Genomic DNA, 13,659 nt, shown 5'->3' on the forward strand with positions numbered 1-13,659 from the left:
CCCGTATCCCACACTGCCTCGCGACAGGAAGGCGGAGTCGCGGCTTCCGGAACCTCCTCCGCCACTCCGGCAGTTGCTGTGTTCGGCTGGTGGTGGCCTAACGTCTTTGCTGGTGATGGCCGCGGCTGTCGCTATGGAGACAGGTCAGTAGCGCTGAGAGCCGCGAGTCTTCGCAAACAGAACTGTCCGAGCCCAGACACCTCCCGCCTCCTCCGGGACTCCTTGCAGGTCTAACTCCCGGCAGGTTAGAGTTCAGATCCGGAGGCGTGAGGGCTCTCGTAGCGTCTGGAAAGGCGAGGGTAGTTTGGCCTTTTCAGAGTCTGATATGTTTGCAGGCCATTTTTCCTCACTTGCTAGTTAAACACTGACCCCACGGCCTTCCTGGCGCGAGCGAAACTGAGAGTTCAAATCGGTCTTTTCGATTTGTTTTTTGCGCCTCAAATGAACTTGTATAAGTTTAAAGTATCATCGACACCACTGTACATTTTTCTGCCACTGACGCTTCTCACATATGCACACACTCCCTGATCTTGCACACCGCCTCTTTTTCAGCTTGAATTCTAAACCTTTCCTTATTGATTTAGCATTCACGTAGTTTTTGCTTAACTTAATCACGTAACAGTTGTAAAGTATAATTAAAATAGTGAATTGCACAGTTAGTACCACTTACTCCAGTGATCACTTAAAATTTCTACATAGTGTCTCACGAGGAGTAAACATCCTGCCCCGCTGTGTGTTTCTATCTGATGACTTCTCTTTAACTTTGGAGAAACTTCTAACAATTCTTTTAATCAGAGCTTTGTTTTTATTAGCCTTCTAAGGAAGGTTTACCTCCTCCCACACTCAATTTAGGCCAACGATCACCTGCCCTTCATGTGGAAGCATATCAGCATTAGGTGTCTTTACTGCTCTTTTCTTTCTACAAATCAATATTATATACTGAACTTTATTTTGGATGATTTTTGCTGTCTTTTCTTCTAGATGATGCTGGAAATCGACTTCGGTTTCAGTTGGAATTGGAATTTGTGCAGTGTTTAGCTAACCCAAATTACCTTAATTGTAAGTTGTTGAGCACCTCATTGAATTGAGTAGCTGTTAGTTTTTGACAGAAGAGTTGCAATTCATAAGTGTCTACTTTCATACATTCTCAATTGAATGGAATTACTTCTACACTTATATAATTGAGCAAACTGGGACTTGTTTTTTTAATTCAGTGTGTGTTGGTGGTGGGGATGTTATGTAAGTAAATTATTTATGTTGGGAGTCACAAATCAGTACAAAGATTGGTCTGCTCTACAGATTTTTTTTTTTTTTTTTATGCCTTTCAGTTCTTGCCCAAAGAGGTTACTTCAAAGACAAAGCTTTTGTTAATTATCTTAAGTACTTGCTTTACTGGAAAGAACCAGAATATGCCAAGTATCTAAAGTAAGTTTAATTTTTATAGTCCTAAATAAGTATATACCTTATTATACTCCAAAACACTGATATTTAATGGACTTCTTAGTTTCACATTGAAAAAAATACATTTTGAATCTCTTCATTTCTTTTATTTGCTACCACTGTATAAGACACGTTCATCTCTAACTTGGATTATTGCAATAATCTACTCATGGGTTATCTCTTCTTCCACCCTTATCAGCCAAACAAAGCAAAATAATTTTCTACACAGAGCCAAATTGATTTCTTAAAAATGTAAAATCACAACATGTCACTTTCTTAGACCTTTTCAATGGCTTCCCATTGCATGCAGAATAAAATAGTTTCTTTTCTTGAGCTAAAGTTATATATGATTTGGCTCTATCTTTATCTGATCTTATATAACTCAACATATCTCGCTAGTTTATTGACTCCAAGGAACCCCTATCAATAAATGCAAAGAGACAGCCATAGGCTGAAAATTAAAGAATGCAGGAAGGGGTACTTGTAAGGAAGGTTTTCTGGAGTAAGAAACCTTATCTGAGTCTTAATAGCTACTGTCTTTTTTTTTTTTTTTAGGGCCTCCTATGTGCCAAGTACTGTGCTCATTTAGAAAAATGTATATAATTATATAATAATTGAGGTTGTGCAACAGATGCTGTCATTTTAAGAGGTACTACATTGCAAGAAGCATAATCACAAACCTTTTTTTTAATGGTAAAAAGTCTTTGAATTCACACTTATGCTTTGTTTTAATTAGGTAGTAAAAAAGCATTAGTGAAACTTTTTGTCTTTTTCTTTTCTAAACAAATACAAGTTTGAGAGGAAAATGTTTCAAACTTGTACTTTATCCAATATGCTTTTCTGTGTCTAATAGGTAATACTTGAAGCCCACATCATTCTGTCTGTAGGATTCTTTGCACCCTAACTGGCCCTTTATAAACAATCTCTTATTCATTTAATAATCCATAGAAAAGACTTTTTTTATTAGATTGCAGCATGTATGTATGTAGACTTAGAGACAGTATTGGACATTGAGTCTTGAGTCTTAGACACTATCACGTTCACACACAACATTGCTGATATGGTAATCTATGGCTAGAGGTTTCCAGTGAGCACATGTTGCTCTATTCAGGGACACCCAGTTTGATTGTTAGCTAGATGTTACAAAGTTCTTCCTTATATTGTGATATAATACACCTTCCTATAGCTTTAATCCATGTCCCAGTTTTATCGCTGAATTAATCTAGAACCAGTCTTATGCCCTCTTGAGGCAAGGACCCTTCCGACATTTAAGTTAGATTGCGAATTAACCCCTGTGAGCATATCATTCAGTCTGCACAAGGTTTTTGTTATTTCAATAGTTGCCAACATTTAAAGATTGGAAACTTTCACATAATCAGATTTCTAGCTGCTTTTTGAAATCTGGAACATCTGGTGACCCCAAGTCTTCATTTTCACAAATCAATGACGGGCTAGAGCTGAGGAGCAGCTACTTCTTCTAGACACTTTCTACCATTTAACTTGCTTTACTAACAGCCAGTATCTGCACTATAATGTCTTTTTTACATTTATTTTTCTCAACTACCTTCAGTTATTTCTCATATGCTCTCCTTTGATATTTTGTAATTGTGCCTTATGTTGTTCAGCCAAGAACTAAACACAGGTCTACAGCCATGCCACCCTGAACACACCCGATCTCGTCTGAGAACTTGGAAGCTAAGCAGGGTTGGTCCTGGTTAGTACTTGCATGGGAGACCACCTAGGAATACCAGGTGTTATAGAAGATAAATAAATAAGCCTTTAAAAAACAAAGAACTAAACACAGGCCTTCAGATGTAAGGGTACAGTGGACTAAAGAGCACTTTTTTCTTCGTATAGACATTATATTTCTGTTAGTTCAACTTAAGTTTACATTACCTTTTAGGGGGGTTAGGGCTGGGAGGGGAAGGATTCACATTGTTGACTTGCTAGGAGCTTTATGCCAACTAAAATCCTTCAGTTCTTATTTTCATTAGTACTATTGAATTCTCCATTTATATCTTGTTTACTTCTTAAAAATCTAAATGCAGAACTTTCCTTTTGTACCTCATCTTGTTGATTAATACTATAATTGTAGCCTATCAGAATATTTATAATTCCTTTTTGTGTCCTTTAATGTATTCTGAACATTGTCTTCTACAAGTTTGATAAATGATCACTGTGTCTAAATTTGTTATTGACTAAATGCTTCTTGAGACCATTCTCTTGGTTTTCACATTAACTTATTTTACAAATGAACTAAACCTTTAGAGGGGTTAAATACCTTGTTGAAAGCCACCCAGCTGGTGAAAGGAAGAGCTTGTATTCAGACCTAGATCTTTTAAATTACCAATTCTCTCATGAAAAAGAAATAGCCAGGATAGGTGTGATTAGGGCATTGCAGGCTTAGCTACTAACAATTAGAAGCAACTATGTATCTTTGGAGTGTAGATAGAACTTGTAATATCTTGGAAGGACAGTATGGTATTGGGCTCTGTTACGCAATGTGGTCCTCAGACCATTAGTGTTGATATCACCGGGGAGCTCGTTAGAAATGCAGAACTCAGGCCCTACCCCAAACCTACTAAATCAGAATCTGCATTTTAAGAAGTCAGTTATGTGCATATTCAAACTTGAGAACCACTGTTGTAGTAATTGTTTTCCAAACTTTAGTCATTTGTATCCCACTTGTAGTTTTGACTCTTGTGTACTTCCTATATGATTTAATGTTTTTTAATTGATTCATTTAAATTTTGTGTTTTCTATTTGAAATAATTTCACTTACAAAACAGATTGGGAAAATAATGGGAATTCCTGTATATTCTTTACCCAGATGTTTTAAAGGTTGACATCTTATATAACCACAGTACAATGATCAAAATCAGAAAATATATTATCTAAACTTATGTAATCTACAGACCTCATTCAAATTGTGCCAGCTGTTTTACTAATGTCCTGTGTCTAATCTAAATTCATCAGTCTTTTTTCTATGATGGTGACACAGATGTGATGTTGTATCCTTGTAGGTATATCAGGATTCACAGGAAGTCAATTTACCCACCACTGGTGACGTTAATTTTGATCATGGTTGAGGTGGTGGCTGCCAGTTTTCTCCATATGAAGTTACTATTTTTTGTATTTCATCAGTATCCTATGAGGAAATACTTTGAGACTATGTAGTTTCATATCATACTTTTACCCACTAATTTTAGCATCTATCAAAGATACTTGCTTCAAAGAATTTTTACTATGGTGATTTTCTAATTCTATCATTCTTTCTACATTTATTAGTTGGAATTCAGTTGTAGGGAATATTCACTTGTTCCCGATTTTCCTCTTCATTTAAAAAGTTTTTTCAATAGACTCTTGGATCCTTTTTGTTTTTATAATTATGTATTTTCTTGCTCTAGTGATTCCAGAAATGGCCATTGGGAGCTCCTTCAAATTGACTCTTGAGTATTTTAGACCCAGCAGTCCCCAACCTTTTTGGCACCAGGGACCCGTGCTCCTATGAGAATGTAATGCCTGATGATCTGAGGTGGAGCTGAGGTGGCGATGCTAGTGCTGGGGAGCGGCTGCAAATACAGATGAAGCTTTGCTTCCTAGCCCGCTGCTCACTTCCTATTGTGTGGCCTGGTTCCTACCTAACAGTCTATGGACCTGTATCCGTCCGTGGCCCGGGTGTTGGGGACCCCTGCTTTAGACCAAATCCCGATAATTTTTTGAGCACTTTTGTTTGCCACTACATAATATTCCAGGCTCATCTTGTGCTTTCTCTGCCTTAGCCCTGAAATCAGCCATTTTTCAAAAGGACCCTGGAAAATGCTATTTAAAACCCACGATATGGGCACTAAGTGTTCATTGGTACCACAGCGTCATTGTTTCTAGGCCTTCGGCACACAAAGCTCTTTCTATATGTATTAAAAGTAGTAAGTTCATATTGATGTTTTCAGTTTCAGCCCAACAACAGAGTTTATTCTTGCTTTCCTCCTTTATCTTTTTCTCATAGCCAGAAATTTGGCTTTCTTTATCCACAGTATATTTACTTACATATTTGCTGCCTTAGCATACACATAAATTTCAGAATTGGTACATCCCCAGGGAAAATTAAAGTGCAATATTTGTGCATAGTTCCTTCTGAAATTGACTCACTTTTAAAAGTTTTTATCATTATTGATGGAAAACCAAGTTATCAATTAAACACATAATTACTAAAATTAAAAATTCATGTTCCTCACCTTGGAAACCACCAGAATTGCATTATTTGTCCCTGAATGTTGATTCTGCTGACCAGTTATTGTGTGGTCTTGGGCAAGTTACTTAATCTTTCTGAACTTAAGGTTTTCACTTTTGAAATTTTGCTTAATGCTGACTTTTGATCACTAGTTTGTTGCCTAAGCAGGAAAAAAAAAAAAGTGTACTAAGTTAATGTTATAGAAGTGGTAGGCTATAAGATCATTTTTAAGTAAATGAATTAGAATTTCGCATTGACTTAAATTATGTCAATTATTAACTTATAAACTTAAACCCAGGTACCCTCAGTGTTTACACATGTTAGAACTACTCCAATATGAACACTTCCGCAAGGAGCTGGTGAATGCTCAATGTGCGAAATTTATTGATGAGCAGCAAATTCTGCACTGGCAGCACTATTCCCGGAAGCGGATGCGTCTTCAGCAAGCCCTGGCAGAGCAGCAGCAGCAAAATAACACATCAGGAAAATGAAAAGCTGGATCCAGACCAGGCTCTTAAGACATGTATATATTGCTTTTGTACAGTGAAAACAAAATACTTACTACCTACCTTTATTGTGGCAGCACCTAGAACCTTTAGTGTGCTTTTTATCCAACTAACTTTTTATTGTTAATAGATTATTTGTTTAACCAAAACCATTGAGTTTCCTGTGGATTTGTAAGTTTTTATTAGTATTTTAACAGTCCACTGAATAAGAACAGAAACATGTGCTTTAGATCTATTTAAGGAGGCAGTGGGGAGGGAGCAAGGGGAGGGTCACCAAATATCCCAAATTCAGCCTAGCAATATTCTTAATGTACACTGGGGCCTGAGGCAGTCCATCTGGAACCTACTGTCCCTCAGATCAGCTCTTCTACCTCCCTTATCTATAAAATAAGAGGAATGGGGTCAATGACCTCTTTAAATCAGAGAGCAGGAACTGCATAAAGTTTCTTAAATTCTTCAGGAGTATGACATACCTGTATCACTACTTGCTTTGCAAGAGCTTTATGGAAGAATCATTGGTATGTTGCTGACCTAGTGATGGTAGAAAGATTGGTGGTTAACTACTAATTGGACTCTTGACCTTAGACTAAAAGAGGAGCCTCAAATACTTGTGCTCTTTTGGGAAAGCTAACATTTGGCAGGTACCACAAACCAGGCACTGTGTTAAGTGCTTAGTTGCATTCCCATTTTATTCTTAGAATAGTTGTTCTTAAAGGAAGAAACTGAGGTTTAACTTGCTTACAGTTACACAGCTAGTAACTGGTAATCTGTGACTCACGGGCTGGACTCCTTCCCACCACTAGGTTATATAATCTCTGATCTCTGCCACTGCCTCATCCGAAGAAGTGAAGCACATTCAAACAGTTGTAAAGCAAAACTGCATGAAGCAGAGGCTAGATTAGATGTGCTGTGCTTTCCTTCAGTGGTTAAGTTCTAAATTCTAAAGCCAAAGAAGGTGTTTTAGGAATAACAGTGCTTTGTTTCATGGAATTTAAAATAAAAGATCCTTACTCCTTTAAGGAGATTTGGAAGCTGTCTACTCACTATTAGGGGATTTCAGATATTTCTGTTACCTCCAATAATACATTCCTTTGTGCTATTACTGCCACTCTTGAAGACTTATTTTACCTATATTTTAAGATATCCACATATTACAAACTGAGGGTTCATGAGCATTTTAACAGAATTCTATTTAAACATATACCAATTTTTTAAATGTCATATTTATTGCTAACATGAATTCAAAGCAAGTATGCAATTTCTTTTATACTAGAGCAAATCAGGAAGTCAGTGCACAATTGCCATCATCAGATCTTAATCTTCAGAGAACAACATCTCCACGAGGTTGGCCTGAAGACACTCAGATTCTACCAGTTTTTGAGGCTGTAAGAGAAAAACATTGTAACCCATAACTACAAAAATGTTATTAGGAGAGGACAGTTCTGTTGGAATGACACAAATCTTAGAGAAATTATACCATTCAGAAACTATCAACCAGTTTTAACAAGTTTTGTGAAGTAGTTAAGATATTTGCTTTAAGATGACTCACTTGGCTCTAAACTTAGACTAAGGAGGCAGCAAGCCTAATACTATCCTCCTTCCCCACAACTCTTTAATTTAGAATCACAGGGCCATGACTAAATTAGAGGAGGCAGGTACCCCTTCTTTTCAACCAGAATTATGAATTAAATGGGAAACACTGATGCCAGTGTTTTAAGAAATTATGTGTAAACCAACTTTCTTTAGCAGTACTTATAGAATTTTAAACTAAGAATAGCTTTTAAAACATGAAAAAGATAATATTTATAGATATTTGCATTATTAATAGTTTACTGGGATTGGCCATAGGGGATGGACAGATATACTCTGAACAGCAATGTGATGTTTGGGATGAAATGTCAAGACCTTTTAAATTTGAACCTACAACAAGTTAAAAGTTTTGTTGGTGAATTGTAGCCCTAACACATTAAAGAAAGGTACTCACTGTTCCATATTTAAGTAGTGTAGGCACTGCAGTTACTTTCAAGTTTTTTCTGAAGTCATTATTTGGATCTTTCCAACTATTTTCGAAAAGAAAAAGTGATCATGAAAAGTATTTACTTGGTTTCTTACATTTTAATATTTGGTATATTCCTACATTTAGTCTTTTAGTAATCATTGTTTTTGTTGTAAACATTTAAGAAACCTTGAGGACTGTGACTTATCTATTCCCCTGTGTAAAAGTTTTCATTTAAAGTGTGACTAAGATATAAAATAAATGTTAAAGACAAGTTCTGAACTAACACCAGGCCAAATTTACCTTATTATCCATCCCTACCTAATACAAGTGGCTGAACATTCAAAATTTTAATTTGTATTTAACGTCTTCTTGACTCATCTAATTGTACTTTAGAATGGAGAACCTGTGTCCCGAGGCCCTTTCCACTTTTGTTTTCAAGAGTCTAGTAGTGCATGTCAGAAATAAGGGTATACTCTGTCACTTACTAAGGTTTTTCTCCTACTTGGCAGTAGATGAACACGCATCCTTCACAAACATGCTTCAACCCCTCTCGGACGACTGGTTCAGCTTTAAAAAAAAAGTTGATATAAAATAATGACACATTAACTCTATAACCAGACACTGATACACAGTGTCCCTCTCCCCTCCCCTCAGTGTTGCTAAGAACTCATACTTTAACCTGCAGTTAACTGAAGAGGTTAACAGAAATCATGTGTTCTCTGATTTGAGGGCCACTTTAAGGGTAAGGACTACATCTCAGCCCTGATTTGTCTCCCCGCCACAGCGCCTAGAACAACGAAAGGCATAAATATTTGCTGACATCTAAAGGAGACCAACTCACCTCTCCTGTAAGACACGAATCACACTGGGGAAGTGAAAAGTTTTAAAGGATTAGATTCCAAGATTATAAGAGTCGAATGATAGAGCACTCTTGGTGGGGCGGGGAAAGACAAGAAGAGAGAAAAATAAGGTTGGAAAAGGAAGTAAGGTAACAGCTCAGATCGCCCTGCGGGTATCCGGGAGCAAGACTCCCTCTGCCTCTTTTCAACCCAGCTCTCCGACCATAGCCTCGGCCTTCCTGCCACTTCCTCTGGACAGCAGCCCTCGAATCCCGGTCTCACCCTGCACGCAGTCGGGGCACCAGCTTTTCCCTTCGGCGTCCTTAGAACCGGTAAAGTAGGCGAAAATGGTCTTGCCTTTGTGCTGCTCCACAGCCCGGCTGAAGTCTTCGAAGCCAGACACATTCACCTCTTTGTAGTGGGCCATCGGGAAAGCGTTGCAGACCGCGGGAGAAGTTTTTGGGTTGTGCCACGTGGGGCGGGGCAAAGCTGTTTCCGGGCGGGCTAGGAGCAGGGCGGTGCCTAAGCGAGCCCACAAGGCTTAGAGGTGTTACGGGAGCCTCTGAGGGCCATCACTCGTCGTAACGTCTTTCTCTTCTCGCTTCTACGATCTTTCTGTGCTGGCTCCATTCTGAAACCAAGGCTTCTGCTCTAATCTAGTCTTGGCCCCAGCTCCGTGTACAGTGACAACCGTGCAGCTCCTGGACCCTTACGTGGCTCAGGAGTCCTAACGGCTCCCAAACCGCCCTGCGCCTGTTGCTATGGCGACTGGGCCAGCGGCCGGAAGCGAGGCCTAATTGGCAGCCCCGCTCGCCCCGCCCGCTTCCCTGTAGCCGCGCCTCGCCTTAGGCCAGGTGGGCTCGGGCCGGAGCTGGGGGGATTCTGGGAAGCCGCGTTAGGAGACATGGACCTGGGGGAGAGGAGATCTTGATCCGGGGCAGATTCTGCCTCTTATCGCCCCCAATTATCTATTGTTCTGCCTTGGTTTGGGGCGGGAGGGGATATTGGGGTACGGGGTAGGAGATTAGGAGGGAGTAAGGCTTTGAGGTTGGAGCTGAGTGTGTGAGTGCGTGTGTGGAGCAGGCTTGGGAGTGTGGTGCTAACACAGAGTGTCCTAGGGGCTGCGTCGGGGAATACGAGAATTGTCCTCGAGCTATGAGCAGGGCGGCTGGCCATGAGGCCTTGCCCAGGCTGCGCATGGGCGGGCGAGCAGCAGAGAGGCCGGGTCGCTGTGTAGGGCCCAGCAGGTCCCGGCGCGGAGTTCGGCGGCCATGGGGGAAGAGATGGAGTGCAGGGACATCCCGAGGCCGTGGAGCAAGGCGCCGGGCGAGGTCCTCGGTGTGGGAGACGCGCTGTGTGAGTGCAGAAAAGCTGCAGGACTGTCCGCAGCCATGGGGTAGAAGACAAGCAGCGGAGACATCCAAGGCCGCTGAGGCGAACGAGGTTTCAGGGACACCTGGTACTGCAGGCTCGATTGAGGCTGCAAGAGACCCGGGGGCTGTGTGGGTGAACGGGGCTGTGGGGGAACCCCAGGTGGTGGGGCCTGCCGGGTCTGTGTGGGTGACTGGCACTGGGGAGGTGGAGGAGACAGTTTACAGGAGTCCCAGAGGCGGTGAGAGAAAAGGTCGTCCGGGATCTATGGGGCACGAGAGCATTCTGGAGCTGTGGTTGAAGGTGCAGGCTATGAGGGCAGCTTCAGGATGCGGGGAAGGAAGCAGAGTCGAGCTCCATCCTGTTCCTGCAGGAGAAGGGCCAGTCGAAAGGGGCGTACCTGGTCGAGCTTCATGGGTAGAGACCAGCCGTGGTGGTCTCACAGGACCGTGGGTGAAAGGACAGGCTCGGCCAGTCCCCCAGGTCTCAGGAATTTCTACAGCTGGTAGCCTAGGGGCAGGTTGTGAGAGGCCCTCAAGCTCATGTGGGCAGAGACAGGCTGCGAGGTTACCTTATGTGGGTGTGCCTGGGCCTATGGAGACAAGTTCTGGGATTGCCCCACACGTGCTGGGGAGAGGACAAGCTGTGGGGGTGCCTGAGGCTGTGGAGGAGATAGGCTATGGCGTTGCCCCAGGCCCTTGGGAGAAAGGACCGACTATGGGGATTCCTGGGGCCATGAGGTGGCCTGAAGCTGTGGAGGTACCCAGAGCTGTGGAGGGAGAGATAGGGTGTGGGGGTGTTCCAGGTCTGTGGGAGAGAGGGCAGTCAGTGCAGGTGCCTGGGGCTCTTGCACAAGAGGCAGTCTGTGGGGATACCCCAGGCTTATGGGGGAGGGGACAGGCTGCAGGGATACCTGATACTGTAAGGGTACCCAGAGCTGTGGAGGAGGAAACTACCTCTGTGGGTGCTTCAGGCGTTTGTCGGAGGAGACAGGCTTTGGAGGAAATAGGCCCTAGAGGTATCCCTGGCCTGTGGGGGACTGGACATCTTGTAGGGGTGCCTTGTTCTGTTGAAGAGGAAACTAGATGTGGTGGTGACCCAGGATTCAGGGAAAGGGGACAGGCTGTGTGGGTAGAGACAGGCTCTGGATGTGACCGAGGGTCATGGGAAGCTGCACAGACTGCAGAGGTATCTGGTCCTAATGAGCAGGAGGCAGGTCCTGGGGTTGCTTCAGGCCTGTGGGATGTAGAACAGGCTATGGGAGTACCTAGGGCTTTGGGGAAGGAGACAGGCTGTGGGAGTGTCCCTAGTCTGTGGGGAACAGAACATCCTGTTGGGGTGTCCCAGGCTGGGGTGGTACTGGGAGCTGTGGGTGAACAGACAAGGTATGTTGGTATCCCAGGCCTTTGGGACAGGCAGCAGGCTCTGGGGGTGCCTTTGGCTGATGCAGTGCCACGGGTCGTTGGGGAGGAGACATGTTGTGGGAATGTCCTCAGGCTGTGGGAAAGGAGGCAGGCTGTGGGAGAACAAGAGGCTCTGGTGCCTACAGTTTTAGGGATACATGGATCTGTGGATCAAGAGACTGGCTATGGGGATGTTTCATGTCTGTGCAGGAGGAGACAGGCTATGGGCTTGCCTGAGACGGTTGGGATGTCTGAGGCATCTGGCATGCCCAAGCACAGGTGTGCCCTAGAAGGGGTACCCACGACTGTGGGTGTGCCCAGGTCTGGGAGGGTGCCTGCCGCTGTGTGGTTGTCTGGCCCTGTGTGTCCAGAAAGCAGCTCTAGCGATGTCTTGAACCTGTGGGAAAAAAAACACACAGGTGCAGGGATACCCGTGGCTCCAGAGGAGTTGTCATCTATGAGAGAGGATGCTGGTTCTGAGGCTTTCCCAGGATCATGGGGAAAGAGACAGGCTATTGGTGTTTCTGTGACTGACAAGGTTTCTGTGGCTCCTGAGGTACCTGGGTTTGGGGAGGAGACCGGCCCTGGGGGTGTCCCAAGATCTTGGGGAAGGAGACAGAGTGCCAGAGTTCCTGTGGCTGCTGAGATGCCCGTAGCTCCTAGGGTGCCTGGTCCTCTGGGGGTGGAGACTGCCTCTGGGAGTTTCTCACACTTGTCAGGAAAGAGACAGACTTCAGGAGTACCTGTGACTGCAGGGGTGTCCACAGTTTGTGGAGTGCCTGTGGCTCCTAGGGTACCTAGGCTTGTGCAGAAGGAGACTGGTTCTAGAGGTGTCTCAGGCTTGTGGGGAGAGAGAGAGACAGTGCAAGGATCTGCAGATTCCAAGGGCCCCACAGGGAGGGTGATGCCCACCACTGCCAGGATGCCTGGGCCCATGGATGGAAAAATGCGCCCTGGAGGTATCTCAGGCTTGTCAAGAGAGAAGGAGACTGCAGGGGTATCCGTGGGTGTGGGGTTGTGCACAGCTACGGGGGTGCCTGGGCCTGTGGGGGAGGAGACACTCTCTGGGGGTCTCTTGGGCTCATTGGGAAGAAGACAGACTGCTGAGATGCCTGTGGCTGCTAAAGTTTCCATGGCTGTGGGAGTGCCCACAGCTGATGGGGTCCCTGGGCCAATGGTGGGTGATACTAGCTCTGGGGATGTCTCAGGTGTATGGGGAAGGAGACCAATGATTGAGGTGCCTGCTGCTGCCAGGGCTCCAGGACCTGTGGACAGGGAGACTGGCTCTGAAGGTGTCTCAGGCCTGTGGAGAAGGAGACCCAATGGAATAGTCCCTGAGGCTGTGAGGGTACCTCTGTCTTTGGGGGTGCTTGCAGCTGTAGGAGTTCCCATGGCAGGGCGTATGCCTGCTGAGGTGTGGGTGACTGGGTCTACAGGAGAAGAAATGAATGCTGCTGTTTCAAGCCTCACAGTGGTGAGGAGACGATCCACAGAGGGACCTGGGGCTTCAGGGGAGGAGACAGGAAGTAGAAGTGTCCTGGGGCTGGCCGGAAGGAGCCAGGCCACAGGGATGTCTTATACCTCTGGGTGTAGGACCAGGTTATGGAGCTGCCCAAGTTCTGTGGGGGAAGAAACAGACTATGAGAATGTGCCAGGAATGTCAGGGACAGGAATGACTGGGAGGGTGAATGAAGCTGTGGAAACGTCACCAGTTTCAAGGGAGGAAACAGGCATTGGTCATTTCAGAGATCACTCACAGCAGAGTGTGAGGAGACAGACTGGAAGAGTGTCTGGAATCAGAGTGAGGGGTAACGATTTGGGAGAAAATTGTGTCGGGGAGGATGGGTTGGGGGGGGCGTTCTAGTAGTAT

At 44.2% G+C, this 13,659-nt stretch overlaps 3 protein-coding genes and 1 pseudogene across 6 annotated transcripts in view; 3 read left to right on the forward strand and 1 right to left on the reverse strand.

Annotated features, from left to right (window-relative positions):
- Positions 1-27: 27 nt before the first annotated feature.
- Positions 28-6,326, forward strand: MED31 (mediator complex subunit 31). The gene is made up of 4 exons (XM_006922226.2): positions 28-143; positions 982-1,059; positions 1,329-1,425; positions 5,970-6,326. Exons 1-4 carry the CDS (start codon positions 116-118, stop codon positions 6,160-6,162), a joined length of 396 nt encoding a protein of 131 aa, XP_006922288.1. The 5' UTR covers positions 28-115; the 3' UTR covers positions 6,163-6,326.
- Positions 980-13,659, forward strand: part of KIAA0753 (KIAA0753 ortholog) — a 65,779-nt gene continuing 53,099 nt past the window's right edge. Inside the window, exon 1 of one of the 4 annotated variants that reach the window (XM_025040184.1) lies at positions 980-1,059. The gene's annotated coding sequence lies outside the window, so the exon portion shown is untranslated. Of the gene's footprint in view, positions 1,060-1,328; positions 1,426-9,754; positions 9,870-13,659 lie in introns of those variants that run through there. The other 3 variants (XM_025040183.1, XM_015597409.2, XM_015597410.2) reach the window with 3 other exon arrangements.
- LOC112471462 lies at positions 3,083-3,203 on the forward strand (annotated as a pseudogene).
- On the reverse strand, positions 7,381-9,585 carry TXNDC17 (thioredoxin domain containing 17). The gene is made up of 4 exons (XM_006922227.3): positions 9,298-9,585; positions 8,662-8,743; positions 8,162-8,237; positions 7,381-7,560 (listed from the first exon to the last, which is right to left on the reverse strand). The coding sequence occupies exons 1-4, from the start codon at positions 9,440-9,442 to the stop codon at positions 7,492-7,494; spliced, it is 372 nt and encodes a 123-aa protein (XP_006922289.1). The 5' UTR covers positions 9,443-9,585; the 3' UTR covers positions 7,381-7,491.

Source organism: Pteropus alecto, unplaced genomic scaffold (assembly GCF_000325575.1).
Source record: "Pteropus alecto unplaced genomic scaffold, ASM32557v1 scaffold398, whole genome shotgun sequence".
NCBI lineage: Eukaryota > Metazoa > Chordata > Mammalia > Chiroptera > Pteropodidae > Pteropus > Pteropus alecto.

Bases quoted from the DNA above. Each gene is read 5' to 3' on its own strand.
- TXNDC17 (XM_006922227.3), bottom strand. From the start codon at position 9,442: ATGGCCCACTACAAAGAGGTGAATGTGTCTGGCTTCGAAGACTTCAGC. The intron at 8,238-8,661 runs GTAAGTGACAGA...TTTCGAAAATAG, and splicing joins CAAGTAGGAGAAAAACCTTA to TTGGAAAGATCCAAATAATG. The intron at 7,561-8,161 runs GTGAGTACCTTT...TTTCTCTTACAG, and splicing joins CACTACTTAAATATGGAACA to CCTCAAAAACTGGTAGAATC.
- MED31 (XM_006922226.2), top strand. From the start codon at position 116: ATGGCCGCGGCTGTCGCTATGGAGACAG. The intron at 1,060-1,328 runs GTAAGTTGTTGA...TATGCCTTTCAG, and splicing joins TAACCCAAATTACCTTAATT to TTCTTGCCCAAAGAGGTTAC. The intron at 1,426-5,969 runs GTAAGTTTAATT...ACTTAAACCCAG, and splicing joins GAATATGCCAAGTATCTAAA to GTACCCTCAGTGTTTACACA.